The sequence below is a fragment of the Excalfactoria chinensis genome, chromosome 3 (genome assembly GCF_039878825.1).
Source record: "Excalfactoria chinensis isolate bCotChi1 chromosome 3, bCotChi1.hap2, whole genome shotgun sequence".
Lineage (NCBI taxonomy): Eukaryota > Metazoa > Chordata > Aves > Galliformes > Phasianidae > Excalfactoria > Excalfactoria chinensis.
This window is the reverse complement of record NC_092827.1, coordinates 45,396,348-45,410,048: the sequence shown is the minus strand read 5'-3', so window position 1 is coordinate 45,410,048 and position 13,701 is coordinate 45,396,348. Positions and strand designations below refer to the sequence as shown.

Sequence of the window (13,701 nt, the reverse complement as noted above, 5' to 3'; positions counted from 1 at the left end):
CTTTAAAAAAATTCCAGCCTTTGTCTCTATGTTTTAAGTGTAAATAACACTCGATTAATAGAATCATAACTTGAAAATCTTTCCTTTTTTTTTTTTGGTAACTGAAACATAATTAAGCTTTTGAATACTACTGCTGATTTGCCAATTCATTACTTTTTTCAGCTGTCTCCTCTGGGCTGCAAATTCTTGCTGAAGTAGGTATGTAACCTGACACTTCCATTGTATTTGTCTTCAAGAGTGTGCTTGACTTGGGAAATGCTGAGATTCTCATTTACTTTGTATTTCTTTTCCCCACAACTATGCCTAAGCCTCTTGAGCTCTTTTTTTTATCACATTTATTGAGCTTTTCATTTAGAAAAGGTATGTTGTTGGTCAGATCTAGCACATTTAATAGGATGTCTTTGTTATATCTTTCTGTCTTCGCTTTTTATTATGATAAAGTATAAGATGATAATATTATAAAGAAAAAGGTTAGAGAATGCATATGAGGTTGTGATTTAACCTCAGCAGGTAGCTCAGTATCACACAGCTGCTCACTCACTGCCCCTTGCTGGAATGGTGGAGAGAACTGGAAAGGTAAGAGTGCAAGAATCTGTGGGTTGAGATGAAGACAGTTTACCAGACAAAACAAAAGCCAGGTGTAAGCAAAGCAAAACAAGGAATTGATTCTCTGCTTCCCATTGTCAGGCAGCCACTTCCAGGAAAACAGGGCTCATCATGTGTAATGTTTTATTGGGAAGAAAAATGCCATCACTCCAAACATTCACCCTCGCCCTTTACCAAAGCTATTATTATTGTGCAGATGTCATGGGGTACAGAACATCCCTTTGGTCAGAGTCAGCTGTCCTAGTTCTGTCTCCTTGTGCACCCCAGGACCTTGCCGGAAGGGCAGAACAGGGAAGTCCCTGGCTCTGTGCAGCACTGCTCAGCAGAAGCTTAAAAACCCACGTTTTCCCCAGTAATGCAAACACAGCATCATACAAGCCTCTACAAAGAAAATTAACTTTTTCCCAGCCAAACCCATGGCAGTAGTTCGTACACATGTTTTTGCTAGAATATTTTTTTTGCCTTGGGTAATTCATTCAGACCCCATTCTTGTTTTCTGTTATGCATTTGTGGTATTACTCCCCCATATTTCATTTCTCAGTCCATGCTCATCAATGCCTTCAAAACCCACAGGGTGTTACTGATGATTCGCTATGCAAAAGTTAATTATTTCCAATAGCAATTATTTCCAATAAAGATTTCTGCTAATAAGTCTGTAATTTCATGCTCAGAAATTATGAGCACTTCACCTTTACTTTCCACATGACTCATCACTACTTTTTCCAAAACACTATCCATTTCATTTAGGATGTTAGAATTAATCTTCATAATGTAATTGTTGGTATATCTAAGATATCTCTGAACAACGTTTTCCATCTTTTGAAAGTCAAAACTAAGTCAAAGTAATCTGAGGTAACAGTTACTTGGCTAAAAGTTCTCAAAGCCCACTGTTTTTGCGCTTGGCTTCTTGCATTTCTTCAAGTTAACAATACCAATATCTATTTATTAACTCCCAATGAAAATGACGGATGGATATTAAACTGTCAAACATACTGTTGCATGTCCCACTAGTGTAACTCTGTTGCTTCCCTCCAGCTGCTGTAGTGCTCTTACGCCTGAAGTGTTGCTTAGCATGGGAGCAGACGGGGATAGAAAGACTGGTAGGACTCTCTTCTGATTGCTGACAGTTGCAACTTCAAATTACAAAATTTTTTTGAGTAGTCAATATCCATTAGGCATTTTCCTATCCATACATACTGTGTACATGCTGTATAACCATACAGGACCTGAGTTGCTGAGACACAGTCCTGCTATAAGAAATTTCATACTCTGTATAAAAAAAGCAAATATGTGCTTAGGTTTGTGGACATCACAAACAACTGTTTGATAACGTGATTTCTCCTCATCAAAGGCTCAGAAGCCCTCACCACAATAAAAGCCCAGTGAAATTAAATTCCATTCAAATAGAGGATTTATGGGTCACGCAGATGGCATGTTTGATTTAATTGCGGACAATATCCTGAAGTATGTGACTGAGGAAGTACTGGTGTAAAAGCTAGTCGCTTGGCCTCCAATGCCTGCTCTGATTGAAATAATGATGTATCACTAACAACACCACTATCGTACTTTAAAATATGCAGGTGTCAATCCCCTAACAAGTGCAAACAAAGGAAAGGCTCTTACTGACTTCAGTTTATACTTGCAGATGAGTTTTAAAAGACTGAGAACACCACTGGATGTATTTTCTCAGCTCTGTCAGTTGATTTGGAAAAATCTCTCACATGTTTATGGTAAAAGTAAAATCACACCAAGTGAAAATAAAACTAATAAACAATTATTACCAAACCACACTACTTCTACCTCCTGCTCCCAAACCACTCGCATCATAATAAAAAACAGGACAAATGTCCTATAGAATTTCTTTAAAAGATTTTCTTTACAATAATTATTTATGCAGATGGCTACCTGCTTCTTTCATGCTGAAATGGAGCATATGGAGTTAAAACAAAGCATGGTCTTTATCTCCACAGCCATTAAGCTGTGAAGTGTTTTTAAGAACATTCTTTGAGAGACAGACCTTCCTTATTTAGGAAAGTGAATTAAAGGCCACTGAAGTCAGCAGGAAACTTCATATTGGATTCAGTGATCTTGGATCAGGATAATAGAGTGAATATTCATAAAAGAAGCTCCCAATTAGGAACTAGGGGCTTCCTCCTACTTCTCCCTTATTTCCAGTAAAGTCTATGTAATTCCACAACTCATGGCTGCTTAGGATCCATACAGGAAAAAACGAAATTCATACACAGTGCCCAACTTATACCCTCTCTTCTCCATTATGATAAAAACCACTTTTCCTTACAGCTTGTTTCCAGATGCAATGGAAAGGTTGTCACCTGCTCTATTCCACCGAACAAGCACTGCTTTTAGAACTGGCATTAAAAAGCCATTCCTAGATGCATCAATAAACAAATTTTCAACCAGCACCACTTCAGATTTCTACTGCTGAAAGGTTTTAAGTATCATGTTTAATTGTGTAGCTGAATTCTTTGACACTGTTACTGTTCATGAGATAAATGACCTCCTTATTATGAAATAAATCTTTGTGTTGTTGTTGTTTTTTGTTTTGTTTTGTTTGTTCATTTTTTAATTGAGAAATTATTACTATATGCAGAAATTCTTTTTTTTTTTTTTTCTTTTTTTGTGTTTTAATAGCTAAATCTTGGATAAAATAATGAATGATTTTGCCAAGGCAGAATACAGCTGATGCTGCCTGGATTGCTAGGTAATGATAAAATACAGCGTGACTGAACCTGCTTGTGCACAGCATAATCAGTATGCATGCTCTAGTCGGTGGAAAACATAAAATGAGCTGCTTAGATCGTTTAACGAGAATGCAAATTGCTTAGAATGACTAAAACACAACATAAGCTTGCAAATGAAAACAACGAACTCTAAAAATTCACATTAAAATAAAGCCAAGGCTGAGGATAAAATGCAAAAATTAACACATTCTAATCTGAAAAATGACAGTTACATTAAGGCTCCAAACTCTTATAGCTGGAGAGTTAGCTCTGAATTTACCAATAGCACTGGTATCAGCGCATTGCCAAACAATAAAGGCTATTTCAGCCTCTGTCAAAGCAAGGGCTGTTCTGTTACTCAGAATTTTATATTTCCTTCACGCTATGAGTAGACACCCTCATACACAGCATATCTCACACTGTATCCTCCTGTTTAGTTTCAAAGCGGTTTACTATTAATTATACATATTTACCCTAAGCGCAAGTGAAACCCAGCCAGCAAAACAGACCCTGGGCTCTGCTGCACAGGTTCATTCCGCACACTGGGAGGGCAATGGAAACTTCTGCCTGTGCTTAGTGGAAATGAGTCTTACGCAGACTGACTTCAGTATTGCTGGAACCACTGATTTTCATAAAGACCAAGAAATAAAGAAAATGAGCTTGGAAGACATGAAATGAAGATGGATGCTGTGATAGTATAGGATGAAATAAAAATAACAACAATACCTTTGTTTTAGGGCTCTGAATGCCTTTGTTTTTCAAAGCAGGAGATCATTTAATTGTGCTTAAGAAGACGGTGAAATGAGATGAGACAGCTAGAGAAGTTTTGAACATTAAAACTGCATAAAATATATAACTGTGGTGAGAACAACAACAAAAAAGGATTGAAGATGAGGAATTGTTTGTTTAAACTCTACTGCTTTAGTCAATATTCAGCCATCAAATTGGCCAAATATTTTCTCCCATCCAATGGAATATTTGGACTCAAGTTACTGATAAATAAAAACTCTAAAAACTGAGCTTTAATTTGGGGGCTGCAGATAACCATAAGAATGAGTCACTACAATTTGGTTAGTACCTATCTTAAGTTGAAAGTTAGAAACCATTATGTTTAAACACAATAGCTTCTAGAACAAATAACATATTGAATGCTGAATTTATAACCAGAGCTGTGTCAGGTTAACAAACTTTATTCATGGCTTCCACAGACCTGAGAACTGTTCAGTACAATACAAAGACACTGACATACAGGATAAAGGATATAAATGCCAGCTGTCCTGTATGTGATGATGTTGCAAGTCTGTATAATATAAGATAAAACAAAATGCTAACCAATCAAAATACTTCAAATGCAATCTCCTTACTTTGGTTTCAAAGGCTCCGAAGCCTACTTAAACTAATTTCCTGTGTTTTCCATAGATTTTCTTAGATTTACTGCTACAGGTGCAATAAACCTGTTCGGTGATAAAAGTAGCAGCACAGGGAATAACCGTAACTGTTTCTAGTAAGCCTCATAAAATTATATTCTGCAAGGGGCACTAAACCACTCATTCGACTCTAATTCAGCATCAAACCTTTTCCTTTCTAGTGAAGTGGGACTTTGCGCGCTGGTCAGCACAGCAATCAGAAGAAGGAGCTATGCATTTGAAGGCAACATACAGCTGGGCTGGGAATTAAACAGCTTTTTTGAAGGTAGAGAACTAGCAAGAGTACACAGTTTTAGGAGGTGAACAAGTTTAGATGGTTTAATTTTAACATATGAGACTTCATTATTGAGTGCACATCACATAAAATGATTACTGATAGTAAGCCAGAAAGAAAAGGAAGAAATGATTTGTCTAAGGATAAAAACACGGTAACTAAAGAAGCTATCAGATTATTAAGTGGAGTTTTAACTCTAGATGCTCTCTTAATATAGGCTCTATTTTTAACTTTCCTCTGCAGTGTGAGTTTGAAGGGCATGAAAGGAGACACTGACAGTTCTGGATGCTGATACTACATTTCAAGTAAAGGTCCCTCTGTCAAGTTCTAACAAAGGTCTTCTCCTTATCAGAACTTCAGTAGGGAGAACAAAGGAGACACACGTGAGTTATACAGATTAAACACAAATGAAGAACAAAGTATACACACAAGTCATACAGATTACATACAAATAACCAATAAAAAGTATGACTGAAAAAGTACATAAAATGTTAATATTTATGGACTAATGTTTCCTGAAGAATATGAGAGACAAGAGCATTTCACGAAGCGATGATGATGCAGGGCCCTACCTGCTTCATGAGTGGAAGGGACTAACACAAGAAGGATGAATTTTCTCTGGATATGAGAAGAGAGGAACAGATGGTGCAAACTACAAGGAAAGAATGAAATACTATTGCCTGCTTTGACCAGAGAATTAGGGGCTGAGAGATTATATTACTGCTCTCTGCTGATCTACCAATGTAAAAATGTGAAGGAGATGGAGGTGTTCTTCATGCAAAAGATATTCCTGGCCCAAACCATAAGTGGAGTTTTACTGTTGCAAAATCGACTTTTTTTTTTGGTCATGTTTGAGCAAAGCTGAGCAGAAGATCACCCCAAACATACCGCTTTTCAAGCCTTTCCCTCTAAAAGACTGATTTTGTTAGAACTCAACCGCTACTACTTTCAGAATTAAATTTGTCTGTCTTCTTTTGTGTAGTGTAAACCCCTTTCTTAGAAATACTTGACTAAAACCATCCATTTTATCATGATTATCAAATACTATTAGTAGGGCCGTATATTTCTCAGCAAATACCTAATTTGAATATTCTGGATTTAAAGTATGGGGCAAAACCAAATCACCAGAAAGCAGATCTGTAAAGCAGCAGAGGACATTTATGTTTCAGTTTCTATATTTGCCTTTCTTCTGCCTGAAGAAAATAAGAAGCGATGAAGAAAAATAATTCTGTTTGGGACTGCAAAGGTTTGAATTTTCTCTGCCTCTTTCAAATTCACGCAGGTACCATTAGTGTCACAAAATATGATTTGGCTTGATAAAGTAACCAGTATTTTTAGGCTTCCATTTACCTCACAATTACACTGGCCACCATTTTAGCTAACAAGTAACCTCCCTCTTACACACAAATGAGATAGATAGTATGAAGCAGCTGCCTCCAGCATCCTGGTGCCACTTTCATATGATGACCACTGTAGGGCTGCTTGTTAATAATGTAGCACAGTTTCTTGCAAATGGAGACCAAATGTGTGGTTGTACAAAACAACCTTTTAAATATTAGAGGAACTGAGAGATAAAAGTTTAACTTCAACACAAATCTGTTGCACATTTTGACATTTTAACGCTAACAGGCAAGGCGCTGACTTGGCTGGCAAGAAAAGTGCAATTCATGGACAGTTGTGAGTCATAATTTCAGAATCACCATGAGATGAAACAAAGCCTCTGTACTTGAGTGATTTAACAGCTCATCCCAATTTAGCTTTGTCTGCAAACTTACTTAGTATACATTTGAATCCTGCATCCAAATCATTTGTGAAAACATTAAAGGGAATGGTTCTAAAATGAAGCTCTGTGGAACTCCACTACTGACTGGCTGCCAGCCTGATGGTAACCCCATTTACTTTAAGCTATATAGCCTTACACGTCAGCCAATGGTACGATATATTTGCCTAGCTGTATGCTGAAGATTTTGTCCAGAAGGATACTACTATGGGAGGCAGCAGAATCACAGAATCATGATGATTTAGTTCGACCCCACTGTTATGGGCGGAACATTTTCCATTAGACCAGGCTGCGTAAAGCTCCATCCAACTTGGCCTTGAACATTTCCAGTAATGGAGCATCCACAACTTCCCTGGGCAACTTGGTCCAAAGCCTCACCACTCTGATAGTAAATAATTTCTTCCTGATGTCTAACCTAAACATACGCTCTTAGTTTAAAGCCATTATCTCCTGTCCTATCAATACAGGATCTTGTAAAAAGTCTCTCTCCAACTTTCTTGTAGGCCCCACTTAAGTACTGAAAGGCTACTATGAAGACTCCTCCACGTTGAATGGTAAAAGCTTGTCAGCTCACCTTCATTGTTCCACACTGCTATTTGTACAGGCACACAGCTATTACACAAATTCACCTCTCATTTTCACATACCTTGTAGTGGAAGAGGAATAATCCACAGAAAAGGCTGTACAGGTCAGCTGTGAGTAGGGATAGGTTGACAGCAGTAGCACTGGTTTTCTTTATGACCACTGGCATGAAGCTGTAGAGGCCAAACATACAGGCACTAAAGCCGACATACAACAAGCCTGCAGAAGAGAGACAAGAAGAGTGACCTTTCACAGCCTGCAGAAATGACTTATGCTGGAAGGAAGAAGGATTCATTTTTACAGAAGAATACTTTTTCCAAAAAAAAAAAAAAAAAGGATTCAGATTATTAAAATGCATATATTTACGTGTGTATTTGTAAACTAGAAGCATTACTTTAAATATATATAAAAAACAGTGAAAGCCTCATCTATGCAGTACTGGACATTTGGTACACTCCCCGTGGTTCCCATAACAGCAGTGCTGTTTTAAATTGGTGTCTTATATTGCTAGCAAATACCTCAAATTCAACATAAATTCAGACAGAATTATGTATTCAGACATATCAAATCTAGCATTTTAAGAAACGAATGTCCCCAACACCCACTGAGTTCCACTGAGTTGGAGGGAGCACATGGCATTTTCTAGGAATCGGCCCACAAGATGTATGCAAAAGTACTTTCACAGTAGTTAATGAACCAACCGATAAACGTGTGAGGAGAGCACTCAAGCCAATTTTGCCACCAAACGTGACAAATCACTTCACAGTTTTGTGCCTCCATTTCCTGCCACTTTTTGACAGTCTTCCTTAATAAAGCTTTCTGGTACTGAGACTGTTCCCTGCTACGTGCTTACAGAGTGACTCACACAATTAGATTGTTAGAGGCTAATATAATAAAAATATATTACAGTAAAAATCTAATTTCATTTTAAAAGCTAAATAACTCACCGGGAAAGAATTCATCCCTTCAGTTATTACTTGATAAATCCCAAGGCAAATAAATCAGTAAGAAGTTAAAAAAACAGCAAACACTTCACTCATCTGTTATAGCGCAAATGATAATTCTTAGGCTGATATATGCTGCAGAATTCCCAGCTGGTGTATGCACAAACCTAAATTTGGACACAAGCCAGCTTTTCAGAGCACGTTACTGACTACGTGTTGCAGAAAAACTGATTGCCAGTCCTGAAAGGAATTAGGAGAAAACAAAAACACGAAAAAAGAAAAAAAAAAAGAGAAACCAAAGTCCTCATAATGTGGATCCACATAGTTAAAAACTATCAACTGTGATTCCTTTAATCCTTCTGAAGCCTTTGAACTGAAGTGCACATTAACCTGAAACAAATACAGCAGTCAGGAAATGTCATTGTCCACATATCAGTTGCTATGGCACAATAACAACTTTGCATTTATATTCAGAATGTGGATAACCATGGTAAGAGCTGCTTTTATTAAAAAGTAGCATTCTTTTAAGGTGCACGTTGTATATGGCAGAGTTGCTGTATGCAAAATCTGGAATTCTTCTGAAGTAGTAGATTGCATCAAATGGAGCACAGTTTTGATCAATGAGAAATTGTTTGCAGGCTATTGTTATGTTGGCTTTTCTTTCAGTCTTAAGTCAGGGACAGGACAGGCACAAAAACCACTCTGGTCTCTGTCATGGTTTAACCCAGCAAGCAGCTAAACACCACTCACATCCCATCCTCCCAGTGGAGAACTAGGACATAACCAGGAGAGAAAAAAAACAGAAGTAGAACTCATGGGCTGAGATAAAAACTAATTGCTAAGACAGAAAAAGAAGAGAGAAATAGTAGTAATGATAATAATATACACAAAACAAGTGATGCACAACACAATTGCTCACCACCTGCTGATCAACACACAGTCAGTTCCTGAGCATTGGCTGTACCCCCAGCCAGCTCCTCTCAGTTCTTTGCTTTTTTCACATGATACCATTTAGTGTGGATTATTTCTTTAGCTAGTCTGGGCCAAACTGAAATGTCCTTGGCTCTGTACAGTACTGCTCAGCAACAGCTAAACCATCAATGTGTTATCAACATTGTTTTCTTCTCCTAAAGCCAAAATATAGCATCACGTCAGACACTAGGAAGAAAATAACAGTTTCAGCTGAAACCAAGACAGATTCCAAGTCAGCATTCTCTAAGTAGTCTGAAAACAACCAGCTGGCCCACCAAGCCTGTTAATCCTTCTGGATTTAAAAGACATTCAAGTGTTTTGAAGGGTTATACTCTCAATTAATAGTATAAGTTTTATACTGCTGTCTTGGTGTTCGCATTCCTCAGCAGGCAGCTACATGCATTCCACAGGTTGCCTTTTCCAAAGGACATTTCAGTACCAGTGGAAAACTTCTTAAACTGTATTTGTCCTATCAGAAGTAACTGTAAAGTAGCATTTCAGTTACAGTGTAAAAATGTAAGCAATATGCACCAGATAGACAGCATCTATTGGTGACAGTAAGCAAGATGGAAATAACACTGTATGATTTTCAGAAAGTGTTTCTAGAAGCTCAGTTTTCGTAACAGAAATGTGTTTTAAGTCAAAGACTTGAAGTCTCAGCTTCCTTGAGTGCCACTGCAGTGCTGATGGCAACCTTGGTTGATGATGCTGAAGACCCAACTGCTGCAACATGTGCCTAGTCAGGCACCAAGTCACCAGGCATGGGAAAGAAAGAAACCGGAAAGTTAGAAGGTGCTTTTGTAATGATCTGCTCATGAACTTTGCTGTTTTAAGCCCTGATAAACTCATCTTTCAGAACTGCATGGTTTGAGATACTGTCCTGGTCTGAAGGATTAATGTATATGAAGGTGGTTGCGGGTGAGATTTGCTGCACTTAGGTCTGGACACATACTGAAGGTTGGTGCTCAATGAAGAGATTTGGAAGTTTTATAGTGGAAGTTGAAAGCAAATTCATTTGCGTTTTACATCAACTGAAAGGTTGCTCATACATTCTTCATGACACAATTATGGCAGATGGCAACAGGCCACCTTGAGTTATTTATTAGGTGGCCTGCTGTGACTTTTATAACACCATTGAGAAGGGTGATAACTCTGTTGTTCTGCAGGTTTAAGTACACTGTAGTAGATAAGTGCTTAGGACAATGCTGTGAACACCCTGACAGAGATTTGTCAGTAACTACTTGACAGTCCTGTATCACTGTCAATACAATGGAAAGCACAAGTAAGGGTGTAGAAAGTCAGGAAGAACAAAAAAATGACATAATTTGTACAAATTCATCTGTGTTTAACTACGCAGATAATTTCCAATTATTGATTTAACAACACAATTTTTATACATGTGATGCTCTTGCTAAGATGTTCTCCTTCTGAAGAGCAGAAATGCCTAATAATTAGTGATTAGCTTTTGATGACATTTTAATGTCATCATTGACAAGAATTTATTTTAATGGCACATCCCACTTATACTGAGATACAACAGAGCTCCTAAGAAAGTATATATGATATTTACATGTATAGCAAGTAAATTCATGATGGCCATTGCTAGTTCCATTAGTATCAAATTAACTATGTCTCTGAACTCCTTATCATGAAGTATAAACAAACACTGCTGCAGTTATGCTAATGACAGCAGTTTAAAGAAGGCCAATTAGATTCGCAGGATGCAGTTGAGCATATTTCTCCACAGACACTGTAATTGATGTCATCTATTATGACAGCACAACCATCAAATCCCCAACATTTCCATGTGGAATATTTTGTGAAAGATACACCCTTTTTAAACAGGATGATGAGAGCAAGTGTTGCAGGATGTTTAAAGAAAACAACAGTGAAACTCAGTAACTTGTACCTCCTATTCTCAATGACTCCCATATAGTCCCTTGTCTTTGTACACTTCTGAGTTGTCATCTTGATGTTCATTCTAAGACTAGCTAACAAGCTATTTCCAATGGACTGCCAAAACTTGAATTCCCAGGTCTGTATTATTAGCACTCTTTTATGTCTTCTATTGTTGTAAATGCTAAAAGAGTGATTACAGGGACTCTAATGTTCGAAATGTTGATTTCCTTTCAAAGCAAGTGAGTTGTTGGACTAATTAGAAGGGAGTCTTAGATCAGAAACTCAGCTTCCAAACTGAAATGGGAAAATAAATTCATTGACTAGCAAAACACTGTAAGAGCTTCATTGTGCATGATACTACTTAAACATAACTGAAAGATGTGTCTGCTATATTCCACCAAGACTAAGTGAAAACCAGTTAACTGCTTGTATACAGAAATGGTCCCTTGGAAATGTGTTTAAGATGCTATAATATGTATTACAAGAACTTCTACAGTTTTTTGTTAGGTCCCATTTTCTTTGGTATTCATTGACACGGTTTGGTTCTTTGTGACTACCTCATTTATTTGTTTCAGTGTTGCACTGAATCTCAGAATAGAACACCACTATTATTTTACCTCACAGCTACGTGAATAATTATCGTATTCATAAGCACTTCTCTATCACCTAACCTAAAGGTGCAAGGAAAGAACAATATGTCATCCAGGGAACAAATCAGTTAAGAATGGTTACAAGGCATGTGCTTCAACCTTTGGCAGACACTAGTGGAAAAATCACAAACACTGGCTTCTACATGCCTGCTTCTCCAAAAATCGGTTGTCTTCACGCCTCCTTCAGAAACTATCTTCAATGAGGTAAAGAGTTTTCTTACCTATTTGCCAGTCCCAGGGAACTTTCAACAGCTCTTTGTGTTCCATGATTGCACTGTAAGAGAAGAGAAGGCAAAATCTGATGAAAGGGAACAGAAGTTAAATTACTTCTACTCATTCAATTCAAATGCTGGACAAAACAACATAAACAACCTTATAGGAAAAAGTCTCCGTAGGAACCAAATGCAATCAAAATTTGCTAATCCACTCTGCTCCTATGTGTTTGAGAGATCTTCAGGGCAGTAATAAGATGTGATAACACACAATTTGCAGTGGTTTATTTCCAGCTCTCTGAATACCCGTTCCAAAGTGCCCATCCCCCTACCTGTTCAGCCCTCTTGTCTTCTTAATATTCTGAAAGCTTTTGAACTTTAATGATTAATAATGTATCTGCCTGAGTTATTCACCCTTCAGAGTGGCTCTGCAGTGAGAGCTGAGTAAATCACTGACACGAGGTGGCAGATATCACAGGCTGAGTTTGAGGAGAGTGCTGTAATTTGTTACATGCTGAGACAGAGGAAATAGTCATGGCAATCAAAGTCACGAAACAAAACAAAAGGATGGGCAAGCTGCAAAAGTTCATTTTCAACATCTTGTAGGTCTTATTTTACCTTAATATCAAAATCCCAGACTCAGAAAATTCTCAAGTGGCAAAAAGTCTGTTCTTCCCAATCCAGGGAAAAAAAGACCCTTGGAAATTAGGAAGCTCACTCTGTCAGCAGATGTTTCTGATCTGTGATTTACAGATGTATGGAACTCTGCACAGTAGTCTGGGCACTTTTTCAACCAAGCATAAAACACGGAATTACACAGGCTGTAAAAAGAAACACCTAGTACAAAAAGAGGTATGTAGGTGACCAAGTCTAACAGTAAAACTACAGAACTCAGTGCCTTTCAGATTAATATGATCTAGAGAGTTGCATCCTGGAAATTCTAATTTGCTTACCTCTGATAGGTGGCAAATTTAATACTGTGAACAGAATAATGAGATTATTTTGTCTGCAGAGTAACTAAATTAAAAGTGTATTTGCATGCAGAAGGCATATGTCTCTTTTATCAGTGATTCCTGAAGAATACCATAAATACAAACTGCAGTGTGTTGCTATAGCAAACAAATTTTGATGTTATTTAAATACATGAACACTGCTTTCATACCATTGTATAACCAATATAAAAGAAGTACAAACCAATATGCTGTGGTATGTGCTTCATTATGACCTGTGAAACAAAGAGGGGTAAGAGCAACTTTGCCAGAGGGCTTCATTTAGTGACGCCTGATTCACTGGATTCATAGAACCACAATGAATTCTGAAAGGATGCTGTGATCAATCCCCAGGATTGAGAAAGACAAAAGCAACATCTAGTTTCAAAAGGGACAAGAACTACCGCCTAGCCAACCTTACTCTAGACTTTGGGAAGATAATGGAGTAACTGCTCCATTTCCAGGAAATTAATCATGAAGTGATGACTAGGAACAGCCTGCACAGGTTTTTCAGAAGCAAACCTACGGCCTTTTATGATTAGATGATTGGTTCTACAGACAATGGAAAAGGAATGGCTGAGAGGATGGAGTGTTATCTACCTTGACTTCAGTGAAGCTTTCAACA

General features: G+C 37.7%; 1 protein-coding gene across 1 annotated transcript in view; it reads right to left on the bottom strand.

Annotated features, from left to right (window-relative positions):
• Nucleotides 1–13,701, bottom strand: part of SLC35F1 (solute carrier family 35 member F1) — a 228,745-nt gene that overhangs the window by 14,557 nt on the left and 200,487 nt on the right. Inside the window, exons 6-7 of the mRNA XM_072332637.1 lie at nucleotides 12,097–12,149; nucleotides 7,475–7,629 (exon numbers count right to left, since the gene is read on the bottom strand). Of these exons, the coding sequence (XP_072188738.1) occupies nucleotides 7,475–7,629; nucleotides 12,097–12,149 (208 nt within the window). The remainder of the gene's footprint in view (nucleotides 1–7,474; nucleotides 7,630–12,096; nucleotides 12,150–13,701) is intronic.